Raw genomic sequence first — 18,759 nt, forward strand, 5'->3', positions numbered from 1 at the left:
TCTTTGCATTCTTCTCTTTAGATCCGTCCTTCCTCAAATCTCTCCCCTAATCTGCAGGATAGCTGGGGATGTGGTAACACTGGAGCTTGGAAACTACTGTTATGATTGCCTATTTTGGAATTTTGTTGTTTCTTCTTTTTTTTTTCTTTTTTAGCTGTGTTGGGTCTTCGTTGCTGTGCGTGAGCTTTCTCTAGTTGTGGCGAGCAGGGGCTACTCTTGGTTGCGGTGCACGGGCTTCTCATTGCAGTGGCTTCTCTTGTGGAGCATGGGCTCTGGGCACACGGGCTTCAGTAGTTACAGCACGCGAGCTCAGTAGTTGTGGCGCGCGGGCTTAGTTGCTCCGTGGTATGTGGGATCTTTCCAGACTAGGGCTCAAACCCGTGTCGCCTGCACTGGCAGGCAGACTCTCAACCACTGCACCAGTGGGGAAGTCCAGAATTTGTTTCTTAAAAATCTGGTTTCTTACTCGTCCAGTATGGTATCATTTGGAGTATTTGTTTTTGCTATTGAATGAATAATTGAACTATGTTGTCTGTACTATTCAGTAGATGTTTGATTATAATCTGATTTGATTATAATTTGATTATAATTATTTGGGTTGTCAAGAGCAGTATTTGTCAAGTCTAATTGCCTGAACACTTATTAAAACAAAGATTATGGAGCCCTGCCCCAGACCTACTGAACCAGATGCTTCATACTGGGTCCTGGGAATCTGTATCTTTAATTATTACTTCATTATTATTTAATATTCTCTCAGTAATTTTAATGTGCCCCAGTTTGGGGAACCATAGATTTAGAAAGCATTTGCTCTGGAAAGTCTAGGCCATACATACAGCTGTTCTAAGCTTGTTGGTCTGATATTCATTTTGAGTGCATTTCAGGGCTGGAGTATGATGATTGCTGACTCACCTGACCATTCCTTTGACACGGAGGTGGGTGGGATTTAGTGTACTAATGTCTGTTTATCTTTGAGATATTTTTCTGGGTTTATAGTGCAGGATTTATGCTGCATTGGTGGTACTGCCTAGCTCTGTGCTTTTGAAATCAGGGTGGGGTGGGGGCTGGTTGAGTGAAAAGCAGTGAATCTGTCTGTGTCATTGGTTATTAAAGAAATAGCCTTTTGCATCCTGACAGCAGTAGACTTTTTCTGGTTTAGGTTTTCCACATGGCTTATTATCAAGTACGACAACTTGTCGTGTGTAATTAGCATCACATTAGTCTCATGAGAATAGGTACGCCTTTAATCAGCTGCTTTTCTTTAATCGGGCAGGATGAGGCATACGGTAGGTAACCAAGACATTCCTGTCATTTACTTTGCGGCCTGGTGGTGGTGTTGGTGGTGCTGTGATGCGTGTGAAGGTGTGTATGTGTCTTAGGTGTACAGATTTTCCTGAAAGGGGCAGATGGCAGATAAAACATTCATATATTCCTTATTTTTCATTCACTGTACTTCAAAAATTGTAATTGTATGTTTTTGAATTCAGTAATAATTTTACTTATCAGAATATCTACTTTCTAATCTTGTTTCTGTATAATTTATTTGAGCTTGGGCAAGTCATTTCTGAAAACTCTCATAAGCTTGGAGATGGTGGTTGAGGTCTTATTCTTTCCATTCCTCCTCCTCAGTGTTCTCCATCACAATCCATCACCATAAATAAACGTTCTCGTTACTGCCCTGTGTAGGTAGTTGTTCTGTATTCTTACTCTCTTACATAAAATGACTACTCATTTTCTTTATTTCTTTTAACTTTTGTCATTTGAGGTAGCCTCAAAATATACTGATAACTTTTAAAAATTCCCCTGAATCTATTTATAACTTTTATTTTATTGTCTTTTTCTTAAGTGTCCTTTCTTTCCAGCAGAGTTGTCGTGTTATACATTGTAATGCTTTGAGTCTTCATTGCAGTGACAGTGATAGCTATTGCTATCAAGTATTCATGTACTTTTTTAGTCCTTACTTGACCCAAGACTAGGACAAAGGGACTACCTCAAATATTTTGTAGTTTGTAATCAGGTCAGATTAATGATAATAAACTATAATATCATTGAATGATATAAGACAGTATATATTTAAGTGTTAAAGTATGTGGCGCAGATTAAATGATATATGTGTTCAAACATCAGTGATACGTAAGTGGTCAGTGAAGTTACTGTGGAAAAGTAGAGAGACTTAAATTGCTCCTTGCAGGGAATTCTCTGGCGGTCCAGTGGTTAGGACTCGGCACTTTCACTGCTGAGGGCCCGGGTTCAATCCCTGGGCGGGGAACTAAGATCCTGCAAGCTGCCCGGCGAGGCCAAAAAAAATTGGGACTTCCCTGGTGGTTCAGTGGTTGGGAATCCGCCTGCCAATGCAGGGGACATAGGTTTGAGCCCTGGTCCGGGAAGATCCCACGTGCCACAGAGCAACTAATCCTGTGCGCCACAACTACTGAGCCTGCGTTCTAGAGCCCGCGAGCCACAACTACCGAGCCCGCACGCCTAGAGCCCGTGCTCTGCAACAAAGAGAAGCCCCCACTTGCCGCAACTAGAGAAAGCCTCTACGCAGCGACAAAGACCCAACTGCAGCCATAAATAAATATATTAATTAATTAATTAATTTTAAAAAATTGGTCCTTGCAGGGTGGACAGAATTAAATGATCAGGAAAAGGAAGAGCAGTCCAGATAAGGTGAAAATGTCTTTTTTTGTTAGTGAAGAAATTGGCAGTGAGTTCATACTGGGTGGGAAGAGGAATTAATTTTTTAAAATTTCTTACCATATATCATTTAATGTGCCTTATAATTAATACATAATGGGAATAAATAAATAAATTCCAATCAAGTCAGAATAGGAAGACTCTACATTTCCATAGTGGGAATAATATCATAGATATGTAGTCTGTAGGGTCCTATACAGTAATCCTAGCATTGAGCAGTGAATTTGGTTCTAAGGCAAAGCCAAAAATAAGTGAAGGTGTACAGTAGGTCCTCCTCATCCATGGGGAATATGGTCCAAGATTCTCAGGGGATTCTTGAAACGGTGCCCGTTAGTACCAAACCCTGTGTGTACTGGTGTTTTCCTGTAATAATGGGCGGGTGGTGTATACAGTCTGGATATGCTGGGTATGTTTCAGGTCTCAGGTGGGATGGAGCAGGACCCCACCAGATTTCACGACACTAATCAGAATGGCACGTAATATAAAAGGATTTAATTTTATTTCTAGAATTTACTATTCAGTATTTTCCAACCGTGGCTGATTGCGGGTAACTGAAACCACAAAGGGGACTACTGCATTTAGTTCCCAGGATTTTCTTCCCATAACCAGAAGCTCTACTATTTTCTTTAAAGTGGAATGTTATTCTTTAAGAGAATTGTTTTTTCACTTAGAGCTTTATTATATAGGACACAAAGAAGTGCAGTAGAAAATGTCAATATCAAATACAGTATTATTACAGTATTTCAAGACACTTTCTTAATGTAATTGTGGATAAAAGCTAAGGAAATGGCACCAAAGTACAGCTCAGTTATAACAAATAGGTAATATTATCTGGGGATTTTTCTGTTGTTTCAGCTTAATTTGAGTATAAAATCTAGAATGCAAGGAATGGAGGGACTACTTCTCATGTCAGGAAACCTTATAAAAAGGTTCATCCAGCAGGTTGTATTCCCTGGAAAGAGTCTGAAATATTCAGGAGCTCTGTATTTCTGATTAAGGACAGGTCAGAAGCAAGCTGGCCGATGTTGAGTTTGAGATGTTTTTGCAGAACTTAAAAGGCTAACCCAAGCTCTTCAGCATGGTGGCCACCCTGCTTCTGCTGTGGAAGTGCATGTGAAGGAGGATCAGGTAGGTAAGAGAAGGGTTTGTCTTAAAAGCACTGTGTTTACTGTAGCTCATGGCAGTGACTGATCAGAATTCTTCCATTGTTGAGCACGGCAGAGATTATTTGAGCCTGGAAAAAGTTTGAAGGCAAGTCTCTTCGAGGCAGTCACATCTGCTGGAAATTTGGAAAACCAGGGACCTTCTGGTACTCAGGACTGTAGCTTCCTCGTAAAACTTCCCACATGAATTTATTGTGAAATGTACACTTATATTTAAAAAATTAACTTTCCTTCTGTATTTTTTAATATAAATTAAACTCTGTTGGACATGTGTTCAGGAAAAAATATATTTTAGTTTTTTTTTAAAATATTTATTTATTGGTTGCATCGGGTCTTAGTTGCAGCATCCAGGCTCTTTGTTGTGGTGTGCGGGCTTCTCTCTAGTTGTGGCACGTGGACTCAGTAGTTGCAGCATGTGTGCTTAGTTGCCCTGCGGCATGTGGGATCTTAGTTCCCCGACCAGGGATCGAACCTGTGTCCCCTGCATTGCAAGACGATTGTTAACCACTGGACCACCAGGGAAGTTCCTGTATTTTAGTTTTAGATCAATTGATATTAAGCCATTCTCTCGCAGCAATTGAAGAGTGAGAGTAACTGTTGGTGTTCTAACAGACACTTTATGTCACTTGGCATTATCTAAACTGTCAGAAGGTTGTTTCTGCTGGTCCAGACTGTTAGAGTACTGAAAGCAGATTCTGTATGAGCATCATTGATTAGAAATCTATGATAAGCTGATTCTGTTCACAGGGACAAGGTTTGGGGAAAGATCACTGTGCAGTGGTAACAACCCATTTCAGAGAGTCAGAAGGATTGGTGGGTGGGAGCCACTATCTTTTGAGCATTTTTGATGTGGTGGAGCTTAACTAATTTATCTCACTGCCCTTGACAGCTTCTCTTTGTGGTAGGTATTACTTTCCTGTTCACGTAAGAGGAGAGGTTCAGGAAGATTATTTTCGTTGCCTAAAGTCACGTGTAATGAGCTGGAATGCTTGGCCCCAAATCTTACCTTCCCCTTTACTGAGACGCCTTCCAGGAAGCCAGACAGAGAGAGAGAATTTCAGTGAAAGAAATAAGATTGACCCCAAATAATTCCTCAGTCTGTTGACCCCAAATAATTCCCCAGTCTGTGTTTGCCTTGTTTTAATAATGTTACGTATATTCTGGAAGTCTCTTTACCTACTGTAATTATATTAATCAGTGATGTTGTAGAGCCGTCTAAACTACAGATTACTTTTTTTTTTTTTTTTTTTGCGGTACGCGGGCCTCTCACTGTTGTGGCCTCTCCCATTGCGGAGCACAGGCTCCGGACGTGCAGGCTCAGTGGCCATGGCTCATGGGCCCAGCCGCTCTGCGGCATGTGGGATCTTCCCAGACCGGGGCACGAACCCGTGTCCCCTACATCGGCAGGTGGACTCTCAACCACTGCACCACCAGGGAAGCCCCAGATTACTTTTAAAAGGAAAACCTGTTCTAATTATAAGCAGTACTTGAGATTTATTACAAGTCTGGAAGTGAAATAAGCCAGTTCCTGAAAGACAAGTGTTGTATGATTCCACTTGTATAAAGTACTTAGAGTAGTCAGAACTGAGAGATAAGTAGAATGGTGTTTGCCAAGGGCTGAAGAGAAGAGGTAATGGAGAGTTACTGTGTGGTGGGTCCAGATGAAAAGAGTTCTGGAGATGGATGGTAGCACAACATTATGAATGTATTTAATACTACTGAACTGTACACTTAAAAATGGTTAAGATGGTAAATTTTGTTAGATGTATTTTACCACAGTAAAAAAAAATCGGAAAAACAAAACCTATATGTAATGATAGATTTTTATGCTTTATGAGAATTTACAAAGATTACCTTATTCATAGGATACATTTTGTCTTCAAATTTTGCGTAAGATTGTGTTTTTTTTTAAATTTATTTTTGACTGCGTCAGGTCTTAGTTGCAGCATGCGGGATCTTTCTTTGCAGTTCATGGGCTTCTCTCTAATTGTGGCACTTGGGCTTAGTTGCCCGGTGGCACGTGGGATCTTAATTCCCTGACCAGGGATCAAACCCTTGTCCCCTTCATTGGAAGGCAGATTTTTTTTTTAATTGTTTATTTTTGGCTTCATTGGGTCTTTGTTACTGCGTGTGGGCTTTCTCTAGTTGCAGCGAACAGGGGCTACTCTTCGTTGTGGTGCGTGGGCTTATCATTACAGTGGCTTCTCTTGTTGCGGGGCATGGGCTCTAGGCACACAGGCTTTAGTAGTTGTGGCACATTGTGGGCTCAGTAGTTGTGGCGCACGGGTTTAGTGGCTCCACGGTGTGTGGGAACTTCCCGGACCACAGCTCAAACCTGTGTCCCCTGCATTGAGGCGGATTCTTAACCACTGCGCCACCAGGGAAGTCCCTGTGTCTGTTCTGTGTAATTAAAAAACTTACCAACTTTATTAGGTATAATTAAGAAAAATTGCATATATTTAAGGTGTACTGCGTGATGGTTTCATATAAAAGTACACTGTGAAATGGTTACCACAAGCAAGCTAATTAGCATTCATTACCTCACATGGTTACTGTTCTGTTTTTTTCTCTTCTCCCTCACCCCTCTCCCCCTGGCAACCACCCGTTTGTTCTCTATGAGTCTGTTTCTGTTTTCTTATGTTGGCTCATTTGTTTTGTTTTTTTATATTCCACATATAAGTGAGATCATATGGTATTTGTCTTTCTCTGTCTGACTTATTTCACTTAGCATGATACCCTCTGGGTCCATCCATGTTGTCACAAATGGCAAGATTTCATTCTTTTTTTTTTATACTTGAGCAGTATTCCATTGTATTGGGTTGGCCAAAAAATTCATTCGGGCTTTTCTGTTACATCTTACAGAAAAACCCAAACGAACTTTTTGGCCAACCCTACACACACACACACACACACACACACACACACACACACACACACACACACACACACACACACACACAGCAAATCTTCTTTATCCATTCATCCGTTGATGGACACTTAAGCTGTTTCCATATCTTAGCTATTGTAAATAGTTCTGCATGAACATGGGTGCCTCTGTGTGTGTGTGTGTGTGTGTGTGTGTGTATATATATATATATCTATATATCTTTTTGAATTATTTTCTTCAGAATAATACCTGGAAGTGGAATTCCTGGATTGTAAGGTAGTTCTATTTTTAATTTTTTGAGGGAGCACCACATTGTTTTCCATATCAGCTGTATCATTTACATTTCCATCAACAGTGCATGACCTCGCCAGCATTTGTTATTTATTGTCTTTTTGGTAATAGCCATTCTGACAGGTGTGAGGTGACAATCTCATTGTGGTTTTGATTTGCATTTTCTGATGATTAGTGATGTTGAGCATCTTTTCATGTGCCTGGTGGCCATCTTCTTTGGAATGTCTGTTGAGGTCCTGTGCCCAATTTTAATAGAGTTTTTTTTTTTTTTAATGTCTAGTTGTATGTGTTCTTCGTATATTCTGGATAGTATCATATGCAAATATCTTCTCCCATTCATTAGGCTGTTGTTTTGTGGCTAGTTTTCTTCACTGTGCAAAATCTTTTTAGCTTAATGTAATCCCGTTTATTTTTGCTTGTGTTTGCCTTGCCTGAGGAGACATATCCAAAAAAATATTGCTAAGATCCATGTCAAAGAGCATACTGCCTATGTTTTCTTCTAGAAGTTTTATGGTTTCAGGTCTTATAAGTCTTATAAGCCTTTACTCCATTTTGAGTTCTCTTGTGTGTGTATATGGTGTGAGAAAGTGTTCCAGTTTGATTCTTTGCATATAGCTGTCCAGTTATCCCAACATTTTTATTTTAATATTTATTTATTTATTTTGGCTGCTCTGGGTTTTAGTTGCAGTATGTGGGATCTTCGTTGCAGCATGTGGGATATTTTAGTTGCAGCATGTGGGATATTTTAGTTGCAGCATGTGGACTTCTTAGTTGTGGCATGCGAAGTCTTAGTTGTAGCGTGCATGTGGGATCTAGTTCCCCGACCAGGGATTGAACCCCGGGTCACCTGCATTGGGAGCAAGGAGTCTTACCCTCTGGACCACCAGGGAAGTCCCTTCCAACATTTATGGAAGATGCTATCTTTTCCCTATTGCCTCTCTTGTTGTAGATTAATTGCCCATATAAGCATAGGTTTATTTCCAGGCTCTCTGTTTTGTTCCATTGATCTTTGTGTCTGTTTTTGTGCCAGTACCATTTTGTTTTGATTCCTGTAGCTTTGTAGTATAGTTTGCAATCAGGAGTGTGATACCTCCAGATTTGTTCTTCTTTCTCAAGATTGTTTTGGCTATTCAGGGTCTTTTGTGTTAGCTGTGGGGTTGTCATATATGGCCTTTATTATGTTGAGGTATATTCTCTCTTTACCCACTTTGTTGAGAGTTTTTTTTTTTAATCATAAATGGGTTGAGAGTTTTTATCATAAATATCATAAAAGCTTTTGAATTTCATCAAAAGCTTTTCCTGCATCTGTTGAGATGGTCATATGATTTTTATTCTTCAGTTTGTTAAGGTGGTGTATAGCATTGATTGATTTGCAAATATTGACCCATCCTTGCATCCCTGGAATAAATTCCACTTGATCGTGGTCTATAATCCTTTTAGTGTACTGTGTATTGTTGGAGTTGGTTTTTGTTGAAGATTTTTGCATCTGTGTTCATCAGTGATACTGGCTTACAATTTTCTTTTTTTGTGATATCTTTGTCTGGTTTTGGTATTGGGTTGATGCTGGCCTCATGGAATCAGATTGGAAGCATTCATTCCTCTGCAATTTTTTGGAATAGTTTGAGAAGGATTGGTACAATATTAACTCCTCTCTAAATGTTTGGTAGAATTCACCTGTGAAGCTGTCTGGTCCAGGACTTCTGTTTTGGGAGAGGTGTGTTTTTTTAATTGTTTTGTTTTTTTGCGGTACGCGGGCCTCTCACTGTTGTGGCCTCTCCTGTTGCGGAGCACAGGCTCCGGACGCGCAGGCTCAGCGGCCATGGCTCACGGGCCCAGCCGCTTCACGGCATGTGGGATCTTCCCGGACCGGGGCACGAACCTGTGTCCCCCTGCATCGGCAGGCAGACTCTCAACCACTGTGCCGGCAGGGGAGCCCTGGGAGAAGTTTTTAATTACTGATTCAATTTTATTACTGGCAGTGGGTCTATTCATATTTTCTATTTCTTCCTGATTCAGTCTTGGGAGATTGCATGTTTCAAGGAATTTATCCATTTCTTCTAGGTTGTCCATTTTATTGGTGTACAGTTGTTTATAGTAGTCTCTTAATGATCCTTTGTGTTTCTGTGGTGTGGATTGTACCTTCTCCTCTTTAACTTTTTATTTTACTTGGGTTCTCTCTTTTTTTTTTTTTTTTTTTTTGTGGTATGCGGGCCTCTCACTGTTGTGGCCTCTCCCGTTGCGGAGCACAGGCTCCGGACGCGCAGGCTCAGCAGCCATGGCTCACGGGCCCAGCCGCTCCGCGGCATATGGGATCCTCCCAGACCGGGGCACGAACCCGTATCCCCTGCATCGGCAGGCGGACTCTCAACCACTGCGCCACCAGGGAGGCCCTCTCTTTTTTTCTTCATGAGTCTGGCTAAAGGTTTATCAATTTTGTTTAGCTTTTCAAATAACCAGCTCTTAGTTTCATTGATCTTTTCTGAGTTTAGCCTCTATTTCATTTATTTCTGCTCTGATCTTTATGATTTCTTTTCTTCTAACTTTGTGCTTCATTTGTTCTTCTTTTTGTAGTTCTTTTAGGTGTAAGGTTAGGTTGGTTATTTCAGATTTTTCTTGTTCCTGAGGTAGGCTTGTATTGTTACAAGCTGCCCTCTTAGAACTGCCTTTGCTGCGTCCCGTGGATTTGGGATTCTTGTGTTTCTATCTCCGTTTATCTCCAGGTATTTTTTAATTTCCGTTTTGATTTCTTCAGTGACCCACTGGTTGTTTAGTAGCATATTGTTTTAGGTAATGTTTTAAAATTTTTATGTATGTAGTTTCAACTAAGACATATATATATATAGGCAGAAATGTTAAATGAAATGTCATTAAATAAAATATATATTAACCATGACATTGAGGGGATCCTTTCTGTTGCATTTCAACTAGAAATACCTAAGGAATTTTATATTTTCCACAGAAAAACCTTTTGAGGGTCTGAGTTTTATTTTAGTTAGTCTCAGCTCAGAAGGAAAGTGTTTTATGTAGCCTGAAGAAAAATTATTTTTGTCAACTTTGAAAGTTGAAATCTAATCAGATAATCTGTGAGATATAGAAATGTTTATTAACCTTTTATTTTTCAAATGAATTTTAAAGGCCTGCAGATGCTATAAGTTTCTTGACCTAAATTAAATTAGTAAGCTCATCTTTGAATTCAGAATTTTTTGTTTGCAAAGGATGAAAGCATATTAAAGCCTAAAACCTCTGTTTATAAAACTTGTCAGTGATACAAACAACTGTAAAAGTACTGGGAATATATAAGATAAATACGTTCTGAATATAAATACATTCTGAATGGGAGGAGTGAGCCATCATAGTTGGATTCAGTGTTTCAGATGGAATGATGACACTCTGCCCCAGCTATCTGGGGCAGGAAAAGTTAGTACATTGTTAAGCATCTGGTTTATTTTTCTCCTTTGGAGTCTTCCTCTTTGTTCTCCGTTCTGTGCTACAGACCAGGACCTTACTTTTCCTGTTACTGCATGAGAATAGCTTGTGCCCCATACTTTTGGTATATTCATGGTTTTCTTAATTTGGAGGATATAAATCTTTTGATGATAATGGGCCTTCTCTTGAGCTGCAGTTTGCATGAAGATGTGAAGGTAAGGGGCCGTGAATGTCATTTTCAGGAGACATTATCACTGATCTAGACAGCCTTTTAGGTTTCCTTTTCTGTTATGTCAGAACTGTTTCTGAGCTGTTTCCTTCCTAGCAGCCCAACCAGATGAGGAGGAGGACACAGCCTGCATTAGTGGCTCTGTACTCACACGGGCCTGAATTCCAGTCACAGCTCCTCCATAGTCGTGGGACAACCTACCCAGGCCTCAGCTTCCTCATCTTTACATTATCTCCTAGCCCCTAGTCAAGATAATGAGTTTTGATTTTGTATTTTCTGACTTAATGCTTAAAATCCTACCCATATTCTAATGTTTTCTTTCCCCCTCTTTCACTAGTAACCTTTCTTATTGGTTTCAGGGGTTCAACAGGATATAGCTTCACAATCTCTGGATCAAGAAGTTTTATTAAAAGTTAAAACTGAAATTGAAGAAGAGCTAAAATCCCTGGACAAAGAAATTGCTGAAGGTCTCTTTATCCTTATTTTCCTAGTTAATTGGTGGGTTGTTTGGTTTTTTTTTTTTTTTTTTTTTTTTACGGTGGAGTGTTCACAACATTTCATTACACAGCTTCATGGGTCTGGGATTATAGGTGAAACTAGAACGTACCTCTTTCTTTCCTGGGGGAATCTGTTTATAAGTTTCTAAACTATACCCAACAGAGTAGATGGAGCCTTTTCTGGTGTTAAGTAATGGACTAAACAGTCATGTTAAGGTACTACTTTCCCTTCAGTGTGATTGATATCTTTATATTAATAACACTAAAGGGAGAAATGTAAGCGTGCTTTCATTTTTCATGTGCTATAGATGGTGGTGGCAGTGATAACATTCTTAACACCGCCAAAAGAAACACTATATACTTTGACAGTAACTTCCCACTTCTAGTCCCACCAGTCCCCTGTCTCCATCCCCAATCCATCTGCCTTCTGTCTCCATGCATTTGCCTATTATGGGTCTACACGTAAATGGAATCATACACTGGGTGGTGTTTTGTGACTGGCTCTTTCACTTAGCATAGTATTTTCAAGGGTCATCCACGTGGTAGCACAGATCAGTACTTCATCCCATTGTATGAGGAATAATATCCCACTGTGTAGATACAGCATATTTTGTTTATCCATTCATCAGTTGATAGATATTTAGGTTGTTTCCACTTTTTGGCTATTATGTATAATGATGCTATGAATATTCATGTTCAAGTTTTTGTGTAGATGTGTATTGCCCAGTAATTTTTATTTTTTTATTTTTATTTTTTTGGGTTTTTTTTTCTTTTTTTTTTTTTGGCCATGCCACACGGCTTGCTGGATCTTAGTTCCCGACCAGGGATCAAACCTGGGCCCATGGCAGTGAAAGTGCCGAGTCCTAACGACTGGACTGCCAAGGAATTCCCTGCCCAGTAATTTTTAACAAAAAAAACAGAAATCATGTTTATAAATCAGCTCCATGTTAGTAAAGAAAAAATATAAATAGAAATTTACAAAAATCCAGAAACCTAATGTTAATGTTCTCTTTTATTTTCCTTTACTGACATTTTTAACTGATTAATGTTATAATTCTGTTTTAATCCTTGTCCATTTCTGACAACAGTACTGCATGGCAAAATGGGCAAAAGGCAGAAAAGAAAATGGCAGCGAAGGCTTATATGCACTTCCTCATCGAACCTGTATTCCCCAAGACTTAGCATCAGAGTGGGCATTCTCAGGCTTGCTCAGACCATGCAGCATCTGTGAACTTTGTAGCCATGTATATCTTTCTTGAAGAAATACATACTTAACTCTAGTGAAATTTGTAGCCTTCTAGGAGCAGGCTTTGGATTAATGCAATAAATGCTTTATGGAGGTTATTGATAACCCTTGGGAGTGGGTACAGGCCACCTGCTTTCCTGGAAGTCTGTGCCCTGCATCCCATTTGTACCCTGGACCAGGGCTGATCTGGCCTCTCCTTCCTGCAGTTAGAGCAGGGCTGCGTCTGTGTAACAGGGAGTGAGGAAGCAGAGGAGAAGCTGGATGTGTGAGCGGCAGCTTGTATACTTGTAACTTATATCCATGTGCATGAGTGCGAGTCTGGAAGTTCACTCTGAAAGGGGGTGAAAGTCATGGGGTCCTCTAAGGTGGAATAACTGATCAGAATCTGGTTTAAGAAGAGCCACATTTGTAAAGGTAAAAACAAATCTTAAGAGAGGGGTGATAGAGCTGGGAGTTGCTCTCATTTATCATTCTTGGACTGAATGGGTCTGCGGTAATATACAAAATTGGTTTGTGTATTTTGCCATGTCAGTTTAGCCTTCTTCTTCTCTTGAAACTAAGATTTTTCATAAAAATCTTTCCTTAAAAAAAAAAAACCTCTAAATTGAAGGCCTTTCAAAGGAAACATTAATATCCCATAACGATGATCTGACATGTTTAAGTGGCTTATAACTAACTGTTAGCTAGTCCCCAGTAGTTGGCATCCCAACCCCCTGAGCTTTTACAGCACAGCTTCTGGCATTGCTCATTAACTTGGGTTTTCCTTCTGTCATCTTCAGCCTTCTCCAGCACAGGCTTCGACCGCCACACTTCGCCCGTGTTCAGCCCTGCAAACCCCGACAGCTCCATAGAGGACTGCTTGGCTCACCTCGGGGAGAAGGCGTCGCAGGAGCTGAGGGCGCCTCTGCTCGGGGCCTTGCAGACGCTCCTCAGCCGGTGAGTCCCCACGGCCTCTGTGCTCTTAAGCCTCTGTTTTAGGTGAACAGTGTCACTTCTTTTCTCACTTACTTGTCTTCACTTTTTCTTTTTTTGCTTTCCCAAGTCATCTCTGTTTGCGTTTTGAGCAGTGATTTAACTGTTCCAGCATGAATTTGACCATTTGTATTTACTTGTTGGGCTGTCAGGTTTCAACAGATGCTTTCACCGGTTGTAAACACAAGCTGTTTCACTTGTGCTGACCATTTTTTACCAGCACTCCCTCGTGACCAGCGTTAGCGGAATGACTGGGGTTTTATTCATTGTACTACGGGATTGACGTTGTGTCTATATTTGGGGCGTCCTGGATGTTGCTACACTTTGGGGTTGCACACCTACCTGTGGAACTGCTGCCACGTTCCTACTATGGGAACTTCTTTCCTAGCTGTCGTGCTGGCTATTAAAGCCAGAGGCAAGAAGCTCATCATGAAAGTATATTAAGTAGAACCAAGTCATTTATTGTAAACCTTAAAAATTTGTTTCCTTTAATTCTTTGATGAGAATCATTAACAGATTGGTGTGAATTTTAAAAAATGTTTGGTTTAATGAAGATAGATGACTAAAACAAGGTGAAGACTGTTCCTTCACTCAAGGGGCCAACATTCAGATGCCAAATTACTGTTGTAGTAAAGTAATCCCTAACTTTCACAAAGGCAAAGCTTATACATTACCATTTGTTAGAAGAAAGCAATTTGGGTTTAAGGATGATTCAGTTTGTTTCCGCATATTTTGGTGACATGAGCAAATGTAAAAATCCCAGCTATACATAAGAAACAGTGGAATGAAAATCATATTTGGATTTTCTTAACTTTATACATAGAAAGTTTAAAAATAAATGTGGAGAGAAAATTCTGGGTGTGGGGAAGCAAAACTGAGACAGGAAATCTGGAGGCACAGCAGTGGCTCTCAGAGTGCTGTGAGGAGGTGAGGGGCGGTGGTTGGGCCCGCTCCACTCTTCTTAAGCCAGAGCAGCCATACTTGCATGGAGTTTGTATATTGAGCTTTCATCTTAGATTTGAAGGAGCTTACTGTTTGGCCAATACAAACATAAAGAACTTGTAAAAGCAGTTGGGACTGGGAGTAAAGTAACTGAGAAGCATAAGGCAAAAAATGGTCTCCAGCTTTGATGCAGACTATTTGTGTCAAGTCATTTCACTCTGTCATCGCTTCTCTGTTCATTTCAACTTTACTGGGATATTACGAGCTCTCCAAAGAACCGCATTATAGTTTTATATATGTACAATGTATGTGAAGAACAGTATTACAGTATATGTATTTGGAGTCCTTTTCATGATCTACAGGACAAATTGATCTTTTCACTGCAAAGTAAATTATATTTAAAAAAATACAGTCTTGGATGAATATTTGTTTTGTTTTCCCCCAAAGCTTAACAACTTCAAAAAGTTATTAATATCCTGAAAATAACTGATGTTGAACTAGAAGTATTATACAGGTTGATGGCAGTATTTTTTTTTTTTTTTTTTTGCGGTACGCGGGCCTCTCACCGCCGCGGCCTCTCCCGTTGCGGAGCACAGGCTCCGGACGCGCAGGCTCAGCGGCCATGGCTCACGGGCCCAGCCGCTCCGCGGCATGTGGGATCTTCCCGGACCGGGGCACGAACCCCCGAGCCCTGCATTGGCAGGCGGACTCCCAACACCTGTGCCACCAGGGAAGCCCTGATGGCAGTATTTTTAAGGTGGAAAATACCACTTATTCCCCCAAACAGTTTTGTTAAAGTAGGGAAACTAATCCTGAACTCTTCATACAGCCAAGCACCAGCAATCTGAAAAGTTTTTCCCCTTGAATTCCCTGGCAGTCCAGTGGTTAGGACTTTGCCATTTCACTGCCGAGGGCACAGGTTCGATCCCTGGTCCGGGGATCTAAGATTCTGTGAGCCGCACAGTACGGCCCAAAAAAAAAAAAAAAAAGAAAAGTTTTTCCCCTCCTCTTTCTTCTTTGCTGAATTCAAGTAGCTCATTAGATAGGGCTGATTTTTTAACTACTTATTTTTCTATGTTTAAGATTTCCTTTGAGGGCTTCTCTGGTGATGCAGTGGTTGAGAGTCCGCCTGCCGATGCAGGGGACACGGGTTCGTGCCCTGGTCCGGGAAGATCCCACATGCCGCGGAGCAGCTGGGCCCGTGAGCCATGGCCGCTGAGCCTGCGCGTCTGGAGCCTGTGCTCCGCAATGGGACAGGCCCACGTACCGCAAAAAAAAAAAAAAAAAAAGATCTCTTTTGAGTGTTTTAATCTTCTGGATCTTTTATGTGCATATATGTGTGTACGTATAATGTTTCAGATCATGTTTCATTCTGAAGGATGCTAAAGTACTTTAGCCTGATAGACAGATTCCGTGTAAGGACTGGCATGGTGCACAGCGCAGCAGGCAGTTCAGGAAAGGACGTGAAGGGACTGACGCACGCAAGCAGAGCTGCAGGGAGCAAGAGGCAGGTTAGACGGTAGCGTGTCTGCTTCAGGCCTGTGTTACAGCCACCTAGTGTGTCGCCCGGATCTTCAAACAGTTGTACGCTTACTTTAACGGCAGTGCGATAGCAGGAAGGTCGCACATAACATCTTATTAAGACGGTCATCCCTCATATCTTTTTTTTTTTTTTTTTTTAAAGACATCTTTGCTTTAATTTGAATCTTAGGTTGAAAGTATACAGTCTTTCAGCTTTAAGTGTGATGGCAGTAAGTTTTTTTTTTGCGGTACGCGGGCCTCTCACTGTTGTGGCCTCTCCCGTTGCGGAGCACAGGCTCCGGACGTGCAGGCTCCGGATGCGCAGGCTCAGCGGCCATGGCTCACGGGCACAGCTGCTCCGCGGCATGTGGGATCTTCCTGGACCAGGGCACGAACCCGTGTCCCCTGCATCGGCAGGCGGACTCTCAATCACTGCGCCACCGGGGAAGCCCCCATCCCTCGTATCTTAACTCCTCAGTGTCACTGTGCTGTTACGTTATATTGACTTACAGAAAAGAACTATACCTGTGTCATCAGAACTGTTCTCTGAAACATCTAGAGCCACACGCTGTCCAGCAGATAAATGCAGGTCACATGTATGTAATTTAAAATTTTCTAGCAGCCACGTAAAAATATTACATACAGATTTTAAATATATTTTATTTAACTCAATGTGTTAAAACTATTATAGTTGGAACATGTATTTATTATAAAAATTATTGGTGAGATGTCATAGGTTCTTTCTTTTTAGCGAGTCTCTGCAGTCTGGTGTGTTCCTCAATAATACTGAGGATTATTGGACCTCGTTACCCTGGTCCAGATGCTCGTTGGCTACATGGGGCATCAGTGTGTCGTGGCCCATTTCAAAATCCTAGGAGCAGCGGCGTGTCCTTTGGAGCCAGCACTAACTGGGTGTGAATTCCTATTCCTCTGTTGCTGCTTGCAGCCCTGTGGATTTGGGACAGTCTCTTAGCTTTTCTGAGCTTCAGTTTCCTAGTATGCAATAGAATATAAAACACAAATATATAAAAATATAAAACATAGCAATAGGCTACCAGTAAGTGTACCTGTTATCAATCTTAAATATTCATAGGCTGAAGAGACCACCACCGGGTGGTCAGAGCAGAAAATGCCTTTGGAATGGATTTTAAAATCCTATAAAAGCAAGACTCCTCTCCTTTTTTACATATATGTTAATTCTTTGCCAACAAAAGGCGGTGGGGGGAGGGGGTAGGTAAATCTTTACTAAATCTGTTGTCCAGGAGCCTTGGTGCCTTCATGTGTAAGTTGCTATGGAGTGTCTTTGTCGTTGATGTTAATTTGCACATGGGCCCACGCTGAGAATGCAGCACTCACATCCATCCCCTCCATAAACGAGTGTCTGTATGACAGGAATAATCAGAAGGAGAGCCCCGCCCCAGGGTTGGGTGTCCCAGGACTCCAGGTTAAACACAGAGCTCCTTTATTGACCTTGCTTATTCCAGCTTATGTCCCCAGTTTGAAAAGTCTTCCAGTGACAGTGTCCCTTTAATTTTTAAATATTTTACATTTTTTGCCTTTAACTTGTTAAAAAAGTTTAACTTGTTCTTTCAATTTTATTAATGAGATAATTTTTGTTATTTGTTATTACTTGATTCTGTATTAATAACCCAAGTGTTTATATTTATCTGCAACGTAGAAGCCTTGTTGGATAAGTTTCAAGCAATTGTAAAACATTTGTTATTATATATTTTTCTCTTTTTATGTTGTAAACTGCTTTCCCAAGCTCGTAGCATAAATCTCAGCCTGTAGAGAATGCTTAAAGAAAAATGCATACCAAATGTTGAAAGCCATGTCTCATAGAAAACTATATGTTGAAAAATCTGTGTTACTTTAGCAAAAAGTTCAACAGCAAAGTAGTGACTGTATGTTTATCTGGAAATTTAGAATTTTCCTTCTTTGTGACACAGACTTTTAAAAAAAATCTCTACAGGCCAGTGACATATCAGGCATATCGGGAATGTACACTGGAGACCACAGTTCATGCCAGCGGCTGGAATAAGGTATAAACCAAGTTATCTTTTCTCTTACAAGATTTTAGTGTGTTAGTGATAAAGTACAGGAGGGATTGTTAGCATCGTATAAGAGAACACTGTTAGAGCTTGTTGTTTAATGCATAAATCCAGCTGTGTTATGCAGTGTTTCTGATTAAGGCTGGCGCAGAACCACATGTTCCATAGTTGTGCCATCTGCCTTCCCATCTGTCCCGAATTTCCCATGATCTCTTCATTTCTCTGCCTTAGATGTGACATTTCTCTCCAGGTGGTCATTTGTTCACAGGTGAGTATGTTTTGGGGACACAGCTTGTGGTTCTCACAGGGATAGCCCCAGTTTTGCTGATAGTTTACCATCTGAGCATTGCAGCCATCCCTCGGAGAAGGCAGAATGAATTTTATTAACTTTCGTTTTGTTGTTTAGTTAGCTAGTTAGTTAGGTCAGGTGATTAATCAGGGAAAAAAAAAGTTAAAGTACTTGCTTAAGACCCCTTGACTAATACATTTTGGAACCGGCACTGGAGCTGAGATCTTCTGATTCCAGCTTCGTGTTCTCCCACTGTACCATGCTGCTGACCCATCGTCTCAGGGTGTATTATCCACTTATCACCTTGCTGAGGCCGAGTCTCAGGGGGTGCGGTAGGGGGTGGTCCAGCTCACTGAGGAGGAAGTCTGGCCCTTAGTGATGTGGTGCTGGGGACGAGAAAGTGCAGTGCAGTTATTTTTATAAATAGCCACCTCTACTCAGAATTGTCACTACCGTGAGCCAGACTGTATGACCTTATGTACCTAATTGATGTATATTATTTTTACTCACCTTAATACAGGCTTTGGAGGCATTATAGCATAATCATTAGC

At 40.9% G+C, this 18,759-nt stretch overlaps 1 protein-coding gene across 3 annotated transcripts in view; it reads left to right on the forward strand.

Annotated features, from left to right (window-relative positions):
- BCL2L13 (BCL2 like 13) overlaps positions 1-18,759 on the forward strand; it is a 66,207-nt gene that overhangs the window by 28,643 nt on the left and 18,805 nt on the right. For all 3 annotated transcript variants that reach the window (XM_079716066.1, XM_079716065.1, XM_079716067.1), the window contains exons 3-5: positions 11,050-11,157; positions 13,213-13,369; positions 17,841-17,910. In XM_079716066.1, the coding sequence (XP_079572192.1) occupies positions 11,050-11,157; positions 13,213-13,369; positions 17,841-17,910 (335 nt within the window). The remainder of the gene's footprint in view (positions 1-11,049; positions 11,158-13,212; positions 13,370-17,840; positions 17,911-18,759) is intronic.

The sequence above is a fragment of the Hyperoodon ampullatus genome (genome assembly GCF_949752795.1).
Source record: "Hyperoodon ampullatus genome assembly, chromosome: 11".
Taxonomy (NCBI): domain Eukaryota; kingdom Metazoa; phylum Chordata; class Mammalia; order Artiodactyla; family Ziphiidae; genus Hyperoodon; species Hyperoodon ampullatus.